The sequence below is a fragment of the Barbatula barbatula genome (assembly GCF_947034865.1).
Source record: "Barbatula barbatula genome assembly, chromosome: 12".
Taxonomy (NCBI): domain Eukaryota; kingdom Metazoa; phylum Chordata; class Actinopteri; order Cypriniformes; family Nemacheilidae; genus Barbatula; species Barbatula barbatula.
Window position 1 is genome coordinate 4,961,797 of NC_136775.1, and position 14,631 is coordinate 4,976,427.

The following is a 14,631-nucleotide window of genomic DNA, read 5'->3' on the forward strand; positions in this document are numbered from 1 at the left end:
ATACAAAGTTTTATTTTCTGTGATTAATTTTATTGATAAAAAAATCTTACAATAAAACAGTGACTTACTGTAATTGCAATAAAACATTTGATAATATTTCATCTAGCATATCAATTATTTTGAAAAACTTTAAATTCAGTTTGGAATTTTCATTTACTGAACATGTTTTGACACACAAATTGCTGAATTTATTAATAAACAATTATTAAAAATCCTATTAAGCGAATCAGTAAATGTTTAACCTTTAAATAAACCTTTAAATAGTTTAGAAATATTTGACAATGTATTTTTAATAGGTTTATGGGTTTATCAATATTTTTTACATCTTGTTTCCTTAAGCTTCAGAAAACCTCACTGCACTATAAATGGATGCTTCTTCATTTTGTTGGTTTTCAGTGTTGGGCGTCCTGAAAGTAATGTTATAAAGTGAGACACTTAGAAACTATGAAAATGTAGAGATCTTACAAATCAATGCTTATTTCACAAACAGTCAACAATGATGAAACATATTCCAAATGTCTGAAAGAAATACATATGAAGCAATATTGGGCTGCGGTGTTGTATACTCACAGTTCTTTGGGTTTGATGCTGACAGAAGCGTATAGCACTTCCTCATCCTGCAGTACATCATCTGCTGTCTGTAGATAATTACATAGTACTAATTCAATAATTTTAAAGCTATATATAAATATATATATATATATATGTTTTAATTCTATAATGCTACATAAGGGCTAGTCATGTCCATCTTAAAAATCAAACCTTGTTTGTTTCTGCTTCCTTCCGTCTCCTATGAGTTTTTGCCCTCCTAATGTGTAAAGATGCATAAATGACATTTAGATGTTTACATCGAATGTTAAGGTAATTCATCAAATATATATATATTTTTCAAAAATATTTTCTTATTTGTCTGTTTGATTTGTGAGTTTACTGTCTTTTATCTGTTTAAAGTTTTATTAACATCTCTTGTCTATATATGATTCATGTCACAACCATTAACCACAATAACCGCTAGCCTTCTGCATCATGTACAACTGCACAAAATTCACTTTACAACTCTTTTGTATCTATGTTCAATTGTATTAGTTATCAGAGGATTGTTACTTTCAGAGTCTTTGAATTCTTAATAATTGGTGTGCAACTACAAACAAAACTAGAATTTAAGAAATAACTTACCTTATGAGTATCAAAACTGTAACAATAATAATGATTGAGATTATAGACACTCCAATAATCATAATCCAGAAAGTGGTGTCTGGGAAGACAGAAAATGAGGAACAGTTTGAAGTATCAGACTTTTATTTTTCAAATGTTCCAATGTTTACCTGTTCCTTCAACGTGAAGACTGATTTGTTCGGATTTACTTGATTTAAAGTTTTTTAAAGCACAGGAGTAGTTTCCAGAGTCTTTAGAAGTTACACTGCTGAAGGTGAGGATGGGGCCTGAATATTTTGTTGGCTCATCATCCTTAAACCATTGAAGCTCTGTTGAATAGCCAGGACAGGAGACTGTGCATGTCAAATTCAAAGAGTCTCCCACTCTTATGCTTCCATTGTTTCTCAACCTGCTCATGGATACATTTAAATCTACCAGAGAACAAGAGAAAGACAAGAGCATATACATATAGGTATTTTCTTTATTTCGAAAATAAAGTGTTTTAATATAAATAACTTTTAGATTTTACCTGTGTCTGTAACATTTGTTCCAGGATTGCTTGTAAAAAGTCCCAGTGAAGTATTGGTTATAAATCTGAATAGATATACTCCAGAACTTGATGAATTAATATTACTGATCAACAAAGAACAGTTTGAAATTTGATCACCAGTGTAATGAAAGTTGATTTGATTTGTTTCGGTTGAACTATTATAAACAAACGGACCCTGTTTGTCACATGTGGGGTTTTCTTTTGATAAGCACCATGAAACATCAGTTACTTTAATCTTCTGATCCTTTGGATATGTAAATGTACAGCGAATACTGACATCAGATCCTCGCACTCCACAGATCGAACCAGGATTTACAACATTCCAACCATTAGTACTGAGAACACCTGAAAATAGGTATTTCATTTTATTGGCATAAAGGAAACAGTACAACTAAATACCACATACAGTAATTTCACCAAAATCCATTTAGTATAAACTTTTGTTTCATTTAGGACTATATGTCGTGACCCTTAAACAACATTTTGGACTAACAAAATAAGCAGATATTTTTATTTCACGAATTATCATCTTGCTTCCATTGTGATTTAAGTTAGATTAATAACTAAACTAACAACAGATAAAGGTAAAAGCTAAGAAAATCACCGCTTACCAGGCAAGAAAAGCAGAATCATTTGTAGCATTTTAACTGACCTTCTCAGTTATTCACCGTTATTTGTAGAAGCTGTTTATGACGGGACTGTGTCAGCAGTCAGTTAAAGTGAGAGAACTAGAAACTTTTTCCCGAATATTAAAAGAAGAAGTCTCTAGCAGTTTCCTACCAATTGAGACCCAGTCATTTCCTTGGTAATAATCAACACAATAATAGTGCATCTTATTTCTTTTACATATTTTCCAAATACCCACCAGAATGTTTTACATACCTGTGAAGACTACAGCTGCACCCTGTTTTAATAAAACTGTAATACATTGTGCACATTTGTTCACATATTGTGTGAACAAATACATTCTATTGACATTACACGTCATATATGTATATATATCACAGATATTATAACACCCTTTTCATATTGTTATGGGGTAGTCAACCAAATTTACATTTATTTCTAAAGGTGCTTAAGAAAATCAGCCATGATATAATAATAAAAGTGTAGAAACGATGTTGACCACTTCACTACAACTGGCATAACACGTCTTACATGAACCATAGCAACCATGGTTTGTTGGTTTTATAATTACCACACCATGGTGTTTTTTCACAAGTTTGATCTATGTTTAGTTAATGGTAATCCTGCTAATAAAAGCTTTTTATATAGAGAAGTGGCTACACGGACCGGAAAAGTTTGACAAACCTCTTGCCAGGCCCACAAGAAACGACGCTCAATGCAGGACTACATTTTCCAGAATCCAGAGTCAGAACCCAGCCGTCAAGGCGTCACTTCCGGAAGGCGCAATTACTTCCGGTAGGCGTGTGAATTGGGATATGACACAGTCGTTTAGAGCAGTAAAATTTAAAATAATACTCCACTGGGTATTTTTCCGAGCAAATCAACGCGGTAATACCATTTTACATTAGTTGGTTGAGAGAAATCGCCGGCTGGGATGGAGGCGGTGCCGCGAATGCCGATGATCTGGCTGGATCTAAAGGAGGCTGGAGACTTTCAGTTCAGTACGACTGTCAGACAGGTGAGATCACACAGGCCTTAATCAGCTAAACAATACTGTCATTAATCATATACACACTAAATAATCAACATCAAAGCACGAAATACAGATGATCTAGCCTGAAGGTTCGATCGAGCCTTGGCACGTGATCTTATTTGACCTGTTTTGTTTAGGTGTATGAAAACATGTATGATTTAACTTTTACCTTATTATGTTACGGAGCACATTTGATTTATCATAGTTTGTTATTATAGAGGATCTTACTGCTCAATTAATAGATCATTGTATTAAATGTACAAAACCCCTTTTTTAAAAGCAGTGACTCATCATTGTTTTTTGTGTTATTATTATTTCCGGTTTATTGTCATTACTTAGTTTCCTTTACTGAAGATAAGTTCACTGTTTTTGCTTTATTTACTTTGCTAAACAAAGTCTTAAACCGACTTCCTCCAAGCAGTCAGGAATTTGTTTGCTTGCGTCATGTGAGTTTTCAGATTCATCCTTTAGAAACTATGCCAAGGAAGAATATCAGGTTTGAGTTGTTCAATGGTGTTGTTTGTTTATGTTTCGTGGTAATTATTAACAGTAAAGTGTCTAAACAATATGACTGAAATGGAATGATGCATTGTGACTGCAGCTGCAGGTATCATTGCAGCGTGGATTCATTCATGCACATCTTTATTGTGGAATCAATTGAATTGTTTTCTCCTTGACATTGTTACAACTTTTTTCCCTTTTCAAGTTCATACAAAAAAACTACGGTGAAGATCCTGACAACTATAATGAGCAGATGAAGAAACTGGAGCAGCTGCGACAGGTTAGCTGCTGCTTTTATTTATAGATGCTAAAAGGAATAGAAGTAGCTGACATTCACGTTTATTGGTAGTTGAAATCATTAATGGATTTTCCAAAGCATATAATACAATAAATAATAAAATCATGTAAGTAATGCGGCAAAGGCGTCTCTAGTGGTATGGGTACGTTTTACAAACACCATCAGGCACTGAGACGGGCATTGCCGAGACCATCTTGCACTCAAAGCAAAGATTGCAAGATCCGATAAATGTCAAAATGAAGAGTCGGACTACACCAGAACAATGCTCTCTCAACCATGAAAAATGTGGGAAAACATTAGGATTATAAAGATACAATTTGTTTCATATTTTATACAGGTTGATAGTTAGGATGTATATGACAATGCATCCCTTCCTCATTCTCTTTGATATCTGTTTTACTAGAGCGCAGTGAATGTCACACGAGACTTTGAGGGCTGCAGTACGTTAAGGAAATACTTTGGGCAGTTGCATTATTTGCAAAGTCGCGTGCCTCTGGGATCGGGGGAAGAAGCTGCTGTCCCCATCTCCTGGTATGGTTGCCAAACCAACCTTTGTTTAACCCTGTCTTGTACCCTCCTATTTTATTCTGTAATGACAACAAACTTCCTGTTTAACACACAGGACAGAGATATTTTCTGGGAAGACCGTGACCCATGATGACATTTGCTATGAGCAAGCCTGCATTCTTTATAATTTGGGTTAGTACCAGACAACAATCCTCCCCTAAATGAGCAGCATTGTGTTTGACTGAAATACATCTGTGTTGTTGAGAAAGAGTATTGTTCAAGGTCAGGCTTGTTTCTTAATTCAAGTCATGTTCTCAATGCTTTAGGAGCACTTCATTCAATGCTGGGAGCCATGGACAACAGGGTGTCCGAAGAGGTGAGCTCAGCCATACTACCAAAGCAAGATGTGGTGTAATGTGCAAAATGTTGACACAATTAGCAAAGTTTTGAGAGATATTCTATTATAAGAGATTGTGTCCTGAGCAAAGTATTCCCTTCACTTTTAAGGGGATGAAAGTATCTTGCACACATTTCCAGTGCTCAGCGGGAGCATTCACCTACCTGAGGGATCATTTCAGCCACAACTTCAGTGTGGACATGAGTCACCAGATCCTTAATCTCAACATCAACCTCATGCTGGTATGATCTCTGTCGGTTTTGTCCATCTGCTCTCATAGAAGTGTTCATAACAAATTCATTCTCAAATATTCATTCATGATTATGCTTTATTTCAGGGTCAGGCCCAAGAGTGCCTGTTGGAAAAATCCATGTTGGATAACAGGAAGAGCTTCCTTGTTGCTCGGATAAGTGCCCAGGTATGCACTTTTCTCTTCAATACTGCTCTGCTTGACGGTTTGGTCTGCACACAAAGCTTAAAGTTATAGTCGGCACCCCAAAATAAAAATGTGGTGATATTTCAGAATTATGTGGTTCCAAAAATCAACTCAAAGTTGCTTTCAATTAATCTTTATTTTTTTAAATGAAGTATACACATTGAAAGTGAACATTTTGCCTAAAACTTTTTGTACTCAGGTGGTGGATTACTACAAAGAAGCGTGCAGAGCTCTGGAGAACTCTGAAACTGCCTCAATGTTGGGAAAGATACAGAAAGACTGGAAGAAATTAGTGCAAATGAAGATTTACTACTTTGCTGCTGTCGCACATGTAAGTGTTCTATTCAAACTATGATTAAATTAGAAAGCAGGTTATTCCACTGAACATTTATTTTTAAAGGAACAGTCTTCAATTACTTACCCTGAAGTTGTTTCAAATCTGTATACATTTCTTTGTTCTGATGAACACAGAGAATGACATTTGGAAGAATGCTTGTAACCAAACAGTTCTTGGCCACCATTGACTACCATAGTAGGAAGAATTGCTTTATAAATGTCTTTGTTCCATTGAACACAAAAGAAGATATTTTGAAGAATGTAGGAAAGCAAACAGTTCTGGGGCACTTTGTCATTTTTCCTACTATGGTAGTCAATGGTGGCCAAGAACTGTTTTGTTACATGTATTCGTCCAAATATCATTCTCTGTGTTCATCAGAACAAAGAAATCTATGCAGATTTGGAACAAGTTGAGGGTGAGTAAATGATGAGAGAAGTTTTATTTTTAAAATCATTATTTCATAATTAAAAGCCTGTTTTTAATAAATGCGTACTTTCTATTAACAGTTGCACATGGGGAAACAGGCTGAAGAGCAGCAGAAGTATGGAGAGAGGGTAATTTATTTCATTTTAGTAAAGAAATGACAGAAAAAACATACCAGAAAGAAAACATTTATTGATAATGATTGTGTTTCTTCGAAATACCGAATTTGCTGTTTATTTTGCTTATCTGTGAGAAGAGGAAATAACTCTTAGCTTGAATTGGCCAAACATAATACTTCTACAATTTAAGTCTACATTAATCACAGTAAAATATTTTAATTGATTGACAGCCCTATATTTTTCACTTTTCGACAGGTTGCTTACCTTCAAAGCTCAGTAGACAAACTCACAGAGGCAATTAAATTGGCTAAGGGTCAGCCAGAGAGTGTACAGGAAACCCTTAGATTCACAATGGATGTCATTGGGGGAAAGTAAGCAAATATAATCATACTTATGCTTAACATTGATCCAATATGCATTTACTTTTCCTTACCAAAGTCAATGTTATCAAAAAAAGCTCAGAAACATATGTTGTCACTTTTCATTGTAGATTTAACTCTGCCAAGAAAGACAATGACTTCATTTATCATGATGCTGTGCCATCTCTAGACACATTGACCTCAGTGAAAGGTATTTGGGTCACCATTGTTCTGTTCACTGTGATTGCTGTGACGTTATTGATTTTCCGAAGACACGACTAGTTAATAGTGTGTTGTTACTTGTACCGCTGTTATGAATCTACAGCGCAAAAGAAATGCAGTCTAAATTGAACTAAGACTGTGCTGCAGAAAGTCCTTTTGTCACGTTATGATTTGCTATAAACAGTGCTGTAGTTAAATAAAAACTTTCTGTGAGCTTCTAAACACACTTTTGTCTAATACAGGTGCCCCATTGGTCAAAGCATTGCCTGTAAACCCAACAGACCCCAGTGTCACTGGCCCAGATATTTTTTCGAAGCTGGTGCCTATGGCTGCTCATGAGGCCTCTTCTCTTTACAGGTTTGTTTAAAGTCTTGCACGAATTTTAATTAAAAAGGAAACATTTTAACATGTAGGGTGTGAAAACATATGCTTGTTTTATAGTTCCTCAGTTTATTTATTCCCCTGTTGCAGTATATTTTTAAAGGAATTCAAATATGAGTCCGTGTCATCTTCCCTTTTCTGTCAAAATTACAGTGAAGAGAAGGCCAAGCTGCTACGGGATGTCATGGCAAAAATAGACAACAAGAATGAGACACTAGAGTGAGTTTAAACACACTTTAATTATAATACATCTGTAAAACACGGTTTGTATCTAAATGCATCAAATGTCATGTTTGAATAGACAGTTCATGGACTCCCTTGGTCTGGACCCAGACTCTGTAGATAATCTTGAAATGTATAATACCATTCCAACTGTGTTGATGGAAAAATGTGCTGCATTGAGCGTGAGACCAGATACTGTTAAAAACCTCATCCAAGCAATGCAAGGTCAGTGGCATTCGATTACACTCCTTTGAGTGACTTTGAGATGTATTTTCATGTAATTTTGTTTTGTATTATGGATTAAGTCTCAACATTCTAGCTTTAATTTCTAAATCAACTTGCACCTTTCTATTGTAAAGTTCCTGCAATATTAATCTTACTCTTCCTCCTATCCTCAGTCCTTTCAGGTGTCTTCACTGATGTAGAAGGCTCTCTGCGGGAGATCAGGGACGTATTAGATGAGGATGAGGCAGGTGAACAGAGCATGGAACAGGCTGCTGGAAAGCAGGCTGGACCAGAACGACCTTCAACCATTGCCGAGCTGCGAAGGGACTTGGAGAAATATTTAGAAGCCCACGAGAAAGCCAGCTTCACCAACACAGAACTTCATCGAGCCATGAATCTGCACATCAGCAATCTAAGACTCCTTGGTGGACCGTTGGACACCCTAAGAGAAGCACTACCAAGGCCTCAACTTAGTGAGGGTAGGTGTTTATTTTTTACACAAGGTACACAAAATGTTTTATTATGAACATCTGAGAAATCAAGTTTTTATATTTTAAGATGAGATGGCAAGCCTTCAGACTATGAAGAGGATTCTGGGTAAAGTTCAAGAGATGCGGGACCAACGAAACTCCCTGGAGAAGCAGCTTCGAGACCACATTCAACAGGATGACATCACTACTGTTCTGGTAACAACTGAGAGAGCTGACTTAAAGGTATAGACCCTACAAGACTTTACCACCTGTTTTTAAGGAAATTGTATAATTACTTTGTAACTCTGCATTAAAGTTTCATGTTAATTTCTTACTTTTATAGAAACTGTTTGAGGAGCAGCTTAAGAAGTATGAGCAGGTGAAAGTGTACATTGACCAGAACGTAGCGGCTCAGGAGAATATACTGAAAGCACTGACAGAAGCTAATGTCCAGTATGCTTCGGTGCGCAAAGGCCTGGCAGAAACTGAACAAAAGTAAGCATTGAGCAGAAACATTTATGTGTAATGCAAACACGAATACAGAGTTTAATGAGATTTTGTCAAGTTGTGTCTCACTAAATAAATCTTTGATATGTATGATGTGCTTACTTTTTAGATGGAACAGCACTATACAGATGCTTGTGGCCTCCTATGAGGCCTATGAAGACCTAATGAAGAAATCTCAAGAGGGAAAAGAGTTTTACGAAGACCTGGAAACCAAGGCCTCTCGACTACTAGAGAGAGCCAAGACTGTGTCCAAGGCTCGAAAAGAGGGGAGACAAGTCATTATGGAAAAGTAACTAAGAGATCTGATTATTAGTTATTTACATTATATAATTATTTGTGCAAGAATAGCAACTCTAAATCAGACCTGTTCTTTTTATTTTGTTGTTTTATTGACTTGCCCAAGTTCTTTTAATTTGACTCTGCTTCATATCTGACAGAGAGCTCAAAAAGAAGACTCCTCAACGACCCACTGCCCCAAAGCCACCTCAGAAGAAAGGCCAGAGTGTGGATCCTGCCATTCTAGATGACCCTGAATTAGCCCAGTTGAGTGCTGCTATCCTAGCCCTCGGTGGGGATCTTCCGGAAGAGCTACGCAGTCTGCCTCCTGAACTTACAATTCCACCTGCTACACTTTCCGGGGCTGCTTCCAGCTCTGTTCTGCACTGGCCTGGATCCAGAGCTGGCTCAGGTTTACAGTACACACATCCCAGATTTCCTGCAAATTTACCTCCGCCTGAAGTCCTTGCTCAAATATCCCATTTTCCATCGCTTCGGCTGTCTCAGAATTTTAGTCATTTTAGTCTGCCCCAACCTCCTCTGCCAGGGCAACAGTTCCCACAGCTGCCCAATCCTCAGGTTATTCCACCACCATCTGTGTCAGGGTATTGCCCTCCATCTTCACAGAGCCAGCCTGGACAACCAAGAACTCTTGTCCGACCTTCCACCACAACAGTGGATAGTGTACAAACACCTATTCCGAGCTACAGTCCTGCATCTTCCCAGTCAGTTATGCCTGCTCCGCACCAGCCTATGCCTCCTCATGCCCCACACCAGCCTATGCCTCCTCATGCCCCACACCAGCCTATGCCTCCTCATGCCCCACACCAGCCTATGCCTCCTCATGCCCCACACCAACATATGCCTCCCCCTGCTCAACACCAGCCTATGCCGCCCCCTGCCCCATCATTGTATTCAGCTTCACATCATATGACACCTCATGTTCAGTACATGCAACAGCCTAGAGTGCCCATGGCCCAACCTCCACAGGCCATCCCACACCCTCAGCAGCTGTTTCCTCAGCAGGGTGGTCAAAGCCAACCACAGTCATTTTATCCATCTGTACCAGCTCAACAGCAAGTGCCCAGACTGTTGGCAGGGCCGCATCCTCCACAGCATACCCACCCTCAGTTCCCACTGTACATGGCCCCAACAAGACAACCTGGACCAACAATCCATGGACAATTTGCAACTAATGTACACCCAGCTTCATCTGCCCATGTACAGCCCCATCAGGGATATCCTTCTGTCTCATTTATTCCCAATTCCCAGCCTCCACAAGTTAACACTGTTACTCAAAGTCAGATTCCCCGTCACGGCTTGCCTTCACAAATGCAACCGTCCCAGGGAGTCCCCCCTGTGTCAATGCCACACATAGCACATTTTAATCAACAGATTTCCCCTGCCTCCCAACCATTAACACATCCTGTCAGTCAGCAGTTGCCTCATCCTCAAATTCCCCCATCCTCTCATCATTTAGGCCTAGTATCCCATATGCAGATACCTCCTGGCTCAAATCAGAGGCCTCTTCCCCAACAGCCACAAATTCCTCTGCCGTCCACTCACATGCCTCCTCCTCATCCACAAATGCCCTCAGTCTCCCAGCCGCTATCTCACTGCCCCCAGTCCCAAATAATCCCTACTCATCAATCCAACCAACAACCAGCATATCCAGGAGTCAGTCTGAGGACTACCGTTCCAGTTCAACAACAGATACCCCATGCCTCACATTCATCACAGATACAAATGCACCCCACCACTCTTCCTTCACAGCACCAAACGCTTCCCCAACCCGGTCCTCCAGTGCTCCCTCACAATATTTACATCCCTCAGCAAACTGTTCCTCCCAGCTCTGCTCCAATGAGTTATCCAGGAAGTGTTCCTTTGGTTCCCAGCCAATCCGTAGCCACTCCACAACCTAAGTCACAGCCACCCAATTCACAGCCTTTGGCTCCACAACAGTTACCCCCAGGAGGCCCAGTTTCTTTTGCTGTTTCACAAACTGGGAATATTCCTCCAGGATCAATAAAGCATCCTATGATAGCCCCATCCTCAGCACCACCAGGTGCTCCACAGCCCAATGTGCTGCCTTCTCCTGCCCCATCACCATCTCCCTCTCCTGGTCCTCCCTCCCTGGGTATGGTCACTCAGAGGCCATCTCCTGCTCTTACCCCAGTTGGAGCAGCACTGCCACAGTCTTCTGTAACCACTCCAGCTGCCAGTGGTCCCATGCCTCCAGCTGACTCCGGCTTGTTTCCACGACAGAACTCTAGTACTGATGATCTGCTCTCCTCAAGCCCAGAGAGCCAGCATGGAGGTACTAAGGACACTGCCAATGTTTTACTACCCACCAAAGCCGATCCTCAGGAGGAACATCACAGAAAGAAAGCAGAGGGTGTGAGACTTATTCAGGGGAACCCTTACCAAGCACCAGAGAGGGTCTCAAAGCTCAGCGCACAGCTTGAACGGTTTCGTTCAACAGTCCAATCCTTAGAGCGTCCAGGGGAGGGAGGTCTGTCCGAACTTGATGCTCGATGGAAAGAGCTGCAAGAGCAGCAGGAGAAGGATACTCGACAGCTATCTATCGCCATCGCTCGATGCTACACCATGAAGAATCTTCATCAGGACGTGATGCCATATGACTGCAATCGTATTATTTTGCAGTCTGGTAAAGATGACTATATCAATGCAAGTTTAATTGAGGACCTATCGCCATACTGTCCCCGCCTCATTGGAACACAGGCTCCCCTCACCGGCACTGCAGCTGACTTCTGGCTTATGGTTTATGAGCAGAAGGTGTCTGTAATTGTCATGCTTGTGTCCGAGCAAGAATTGGAGAAGGTAAATAGGATAGTGTGCACCACAGCAGAATTCATCTTGCTGGCTTTTGGAATCACTTTAAAGTGAAAGGGCCAAATTTAAGAACCAGCCATATAAATTATTTGCATTTTTTATTTTCAGCAAAAGGTGTTCCGCTACTTTCCAACAGAGAGGGGGCAACAGCTTGCCCAGGGACCAATCACGTTGACATTGACCACCCAGAAAAGCACTCCTACCCATATAGAGCGCATGATAGGACTACAGTATCGAGATCAGAGTCTGAGACGCACCGTCATGCACCTTCAGTTTACTTCATGGCCTGAGTTGTAAGAAATAATTTTTCATATACAGACTATTCTTCAAATCAACATATTTGTAAATTATTTTGATTTTTAGCTTTTATAACAGCTTGTTTTTTGCGACTGTTTTTTGAAAAGTTGTCTTCCAGAAAGTAAAAGCAACCTCATCCGGTTCATCCAAGAAGTGCATGGACATTACCTACTTCAGCGCCCGCTACATACTCCAGTCGTGGTGCATTGCAGGTACTGTATGTTTGACATACATTCATGACATTTAGATGGCATTAAACAATACTAAGAGTGTAAACGGAGAATGAATGTAGCTTGACTCCGCTTGACTTTGCTTTCAGCTCTGGTGTTGGGCGAACTGGTGCCTTTTGCCTTCTTTATGCAGCACTGCAAGAAATCGAAGCTGGCAATGGTATACCTGACCTGACCCAGCTTGTGAAAAAGATGAGGCAGCAAAGAAAGAACATGCTGCAAGAAAAGGTAACGTCCCACTCAGCATAATATTTAGCAAGTACAGAAATGTAGTACAGTACATATATTTATTATTTTTCCTCAATGTTTTCTTTGTAGCTTCACCTTAAATTCTGCTATGAGGCAGTGCTGAAACACACAGAGCAGGTTCTGCAGCGCCATGGAATCATAACCTCCCCTTGCACAAAGACCCCAAACAACGTTGCAGTTAAGGTTATCTTCTTTTACTTACAAGCTTATCTTTTATAAATTAGACCAACCAGTGTGACTGACAAGTGTGTTCTGTGTTTTTCTAGTTATACCCACGACAGGAATGTCAAGACATTGTTCTGGGAGGAGACATGACCATTAGCTCCATACAGGCCACGGTAGCTAAACTTAGCATTCGACCACCGAGTTTCGACCATGAACAAGATCCCAATCAAGACCAAATGTCATCCGCTTCTGAAGCACCAAGCACAGGGGACCCAGAGCCTACAGATACGTCTCTTCCAACGTCTCTGTATCCTATTTCTTACGAGGCTGTGCCTGATTTCATCAGTCCCCCCCTCTCTTGCACATCCTCTCCAAGCAAAACACAGTCTCCTTCACCTCCCAGCAGTCATGGGAATGGATTCACTGGGTCCACACCCGCTTCCCCCATCTCAATTCACCACCCGTCCATAGAAGCAGCGCCTCCTGCTCCCAGTCCACCCACTGCTTCATCTCTAGACCTTCTGGCTTCTTTGACACCTGAAGCATTCACGCTGGACAGCGCCCATCGAGGAAAGCAGCGGATCAGCAAACAAAGTTTTCTTCAACCGCAGGAGGGACGAGGTCTGCAGGGGCCTCCAGAAGGCGACGATCCGCTCAGTAGTTTGGATCCTCTGTGGACACTCAGCAAAAGCTGAAACAACACAACAGAGCTCTTTTTCATTTTCTCTCCCACAGGCGATTGTTATATTCGTTCATGCCTCTAGGACCTCATCACCATGTGTTTCTGCCCTGACAAGTTTTAGTTGGCACTTTTCCAGCATTGATCCCGGTGTTTCAGGTTACATTCTGTGAATCGAGTCTTGTCTCCTAAGCATGCACTCCTAATGCCATGATGTTCGTGATTGCCTGTAATGTGCCTGAGTTTTGACTCCAATGCATTGCTCTGACTTTTAACAAAAATGTCAACATTCAGAATGGATAGCGTGTTAAGAACTGACATCCAGGCTACTGTTTCTCAGTAGTTGTATGAAGCAGATTGAGACTGACTGCTTGCCATTTGTCCACATTGCACTGTGGATTGTATATTATTATTATTCACTTCCAACTGTTCTTAAGCTACAATGATCTGCAACTTATATGGAGGGAAAAATCGAAGTTGGTGATGAAGATCCACAAGATACACTTAAGACACTTACATTTCTGAAGCGCTTCAGAAATTATAGCATTTTTATGAATTGATTCTAACTTGCCACTCTTTAAACTGTGTAAATAAATCTTAACAAATAACAGTGTCCTGTTGTCTTTTCGAACGCCAAATAATGAATAGCACATTGATTCATTCACTTAAATGATTATGCAATTGTACGTGTTTCCCATAAGCATGTTGTTAAGACAAATGGGTTTAGTATCTCCAGTAGACTTGTGGCGATATATTATATAATATGGTTTATAGTTATATTGATTTTCACAATATTGTTATCGTGGCCAAAATGTCTAAACATATTAGCATAATTGATTACATTTCTCCAAAATCCTAGTTGCTTACTCTCTGTGAATAAATCAAATTAAGATGCTCAAATGCAACCCTTGGGGAAAAGCTTGACATCACTTGCATAAAAACGTGATGCTTTTGACGACTAGTGAATATATGTTAGACTAATAAATGAAACAAAATACTGTGATAATACCGCATGTCATATCATCACATGCCTTATGTCTAAGTTTAATGATAACTAGGTAAAAAATGTCTACAGACGTTTGATCTGCATCAAAGAATGAAAACTGAAATAGA

General features: G+C 39.9%; 2 protein-coding genes across 3 annotated transcripts; one reads left to right on the forward strand and one right to left on the reverse strand.

Annotated features, from left to right (window-relative positions):
• Positions 1-17: 17 nt before the first annotated feature.
• On the reverse strand, positions 18-3,368 carry LOC306901126 (uncharacterized protein). The gene is made up of 7 exons (XM_079468671.1): positions 3,017-3,368; positions 1,685-2,050; positions 1,326-1,586; positions 1,177-1,255; positions 763-808; positions 571-638; positions 18-407 (listed from the first exon to the last, which is right to left on the reverse strand). Exons 3-7 carry the CDS (start codon positions 1,570-1,572, stop codon positions 335-337), a joined length of 513 nt encoding a protein of 170 aa, XP_079324797.1. The 5' UTR covers positions 1,573-1,586; positions 1,685-2,050; positions 3,017-3,368; the 3' UTR covers positions 18-334.
• ptpn23a (protein tyrosine phosphatase, non-receptor type 23, a) lies at positions 3,212-14,124 on the forward strand. Of its 2 annotated transcripts, none has more exons than XM_079468669.1 (24): positions 3,212-3,350; positions 4,072-4,146; positions 4,568-4,695; positions 4,787-4,863; positions 4,998-5,047; positions 5,179-5,310; positions 5,406-5,486; positions 5,704-5,835; positions 6,348-6,395; positions 6,639-6,754; positions 6,874-6,953; positions 7,207-7,321; positions 7,499-7,564; positions 7,647-7,792; positions 7,966-8,271; positions 8,351-8,505; positions 8,606-8,757; positions 8,879-9,058; positions 9,207-11,886; positions 12,007-12,191; positions 12,303-12,407; positions 12,515-12,653; positions 12,744-12,857; positions 12,941-14,124. In XM_079468669.1, exons 1-24 carry the CDS (start codon positions 3,267-3,269, stop codon positions 13,532-13,534), a joined length of 5,940 nt encoding a protein of 1,979 aa, XP_079324795.1. In that variant the 5' UTR covers positions 3,212-3,266; the 3' UTR covers positions 13,535-14,124. The 2 variants fall into 2 exon arrangements, with proteins under 2 accessions (XP_079324795.1, XP_079324796.1); XM_079468670.1 differs by having other exon boundaries at positions 12,744-12,851.
• The last annotated feature ends 507 nt before the right edge of the window (positions 14,125-14,631 follow it).

Excerpts from the sequence above, each read along its gene's own strand:
- LOC306901126 (XM_079468671.1), bottom strand. The coding sequence starts at position 1,572 with ATGAGCAGGTTGAGAAACAATGGAAGCATAAGAGTGGGAGACTCTTTG. Across the intron at positions 809-1,176 it reads ACAGTTTTGATACTCATAAG|GAGGGCAAAAACTCATAGGA; the intron begins GTAAGTTATTTC and ends TTTACACATTAG. Across the intron at positions 639-762 it reads AGGAAGCAGAAACAAACAAG|ACAGCAGATGATGTACTGCA; the intron begins GTTTGATTTTTA and ends AATTATCTACAG.
- ptpn23a (XM_079468669.1), top strand. The coding sequence starts at position 3,267 with ATGGAGGCGGTGCCGCGAATGCCGATGATCTGGCTGGATCTAAAGGAG. Across the intron at positions 6,954-7,206 it reads CACATTGACCTCAGTGAAAG|GTGCCCCATTGGTCAAAGCA; the intron begins GTATTTGGGTCA and ends TGTCTAATACAG. Across the intron at positions 8,506-8,605 it reads CTGAGAGAGCTGACTTAAAG|AAACTGTTTGAGGAGCAGCT; the intron begins GTATAGACCCTA and ends TTACTTTTATAG.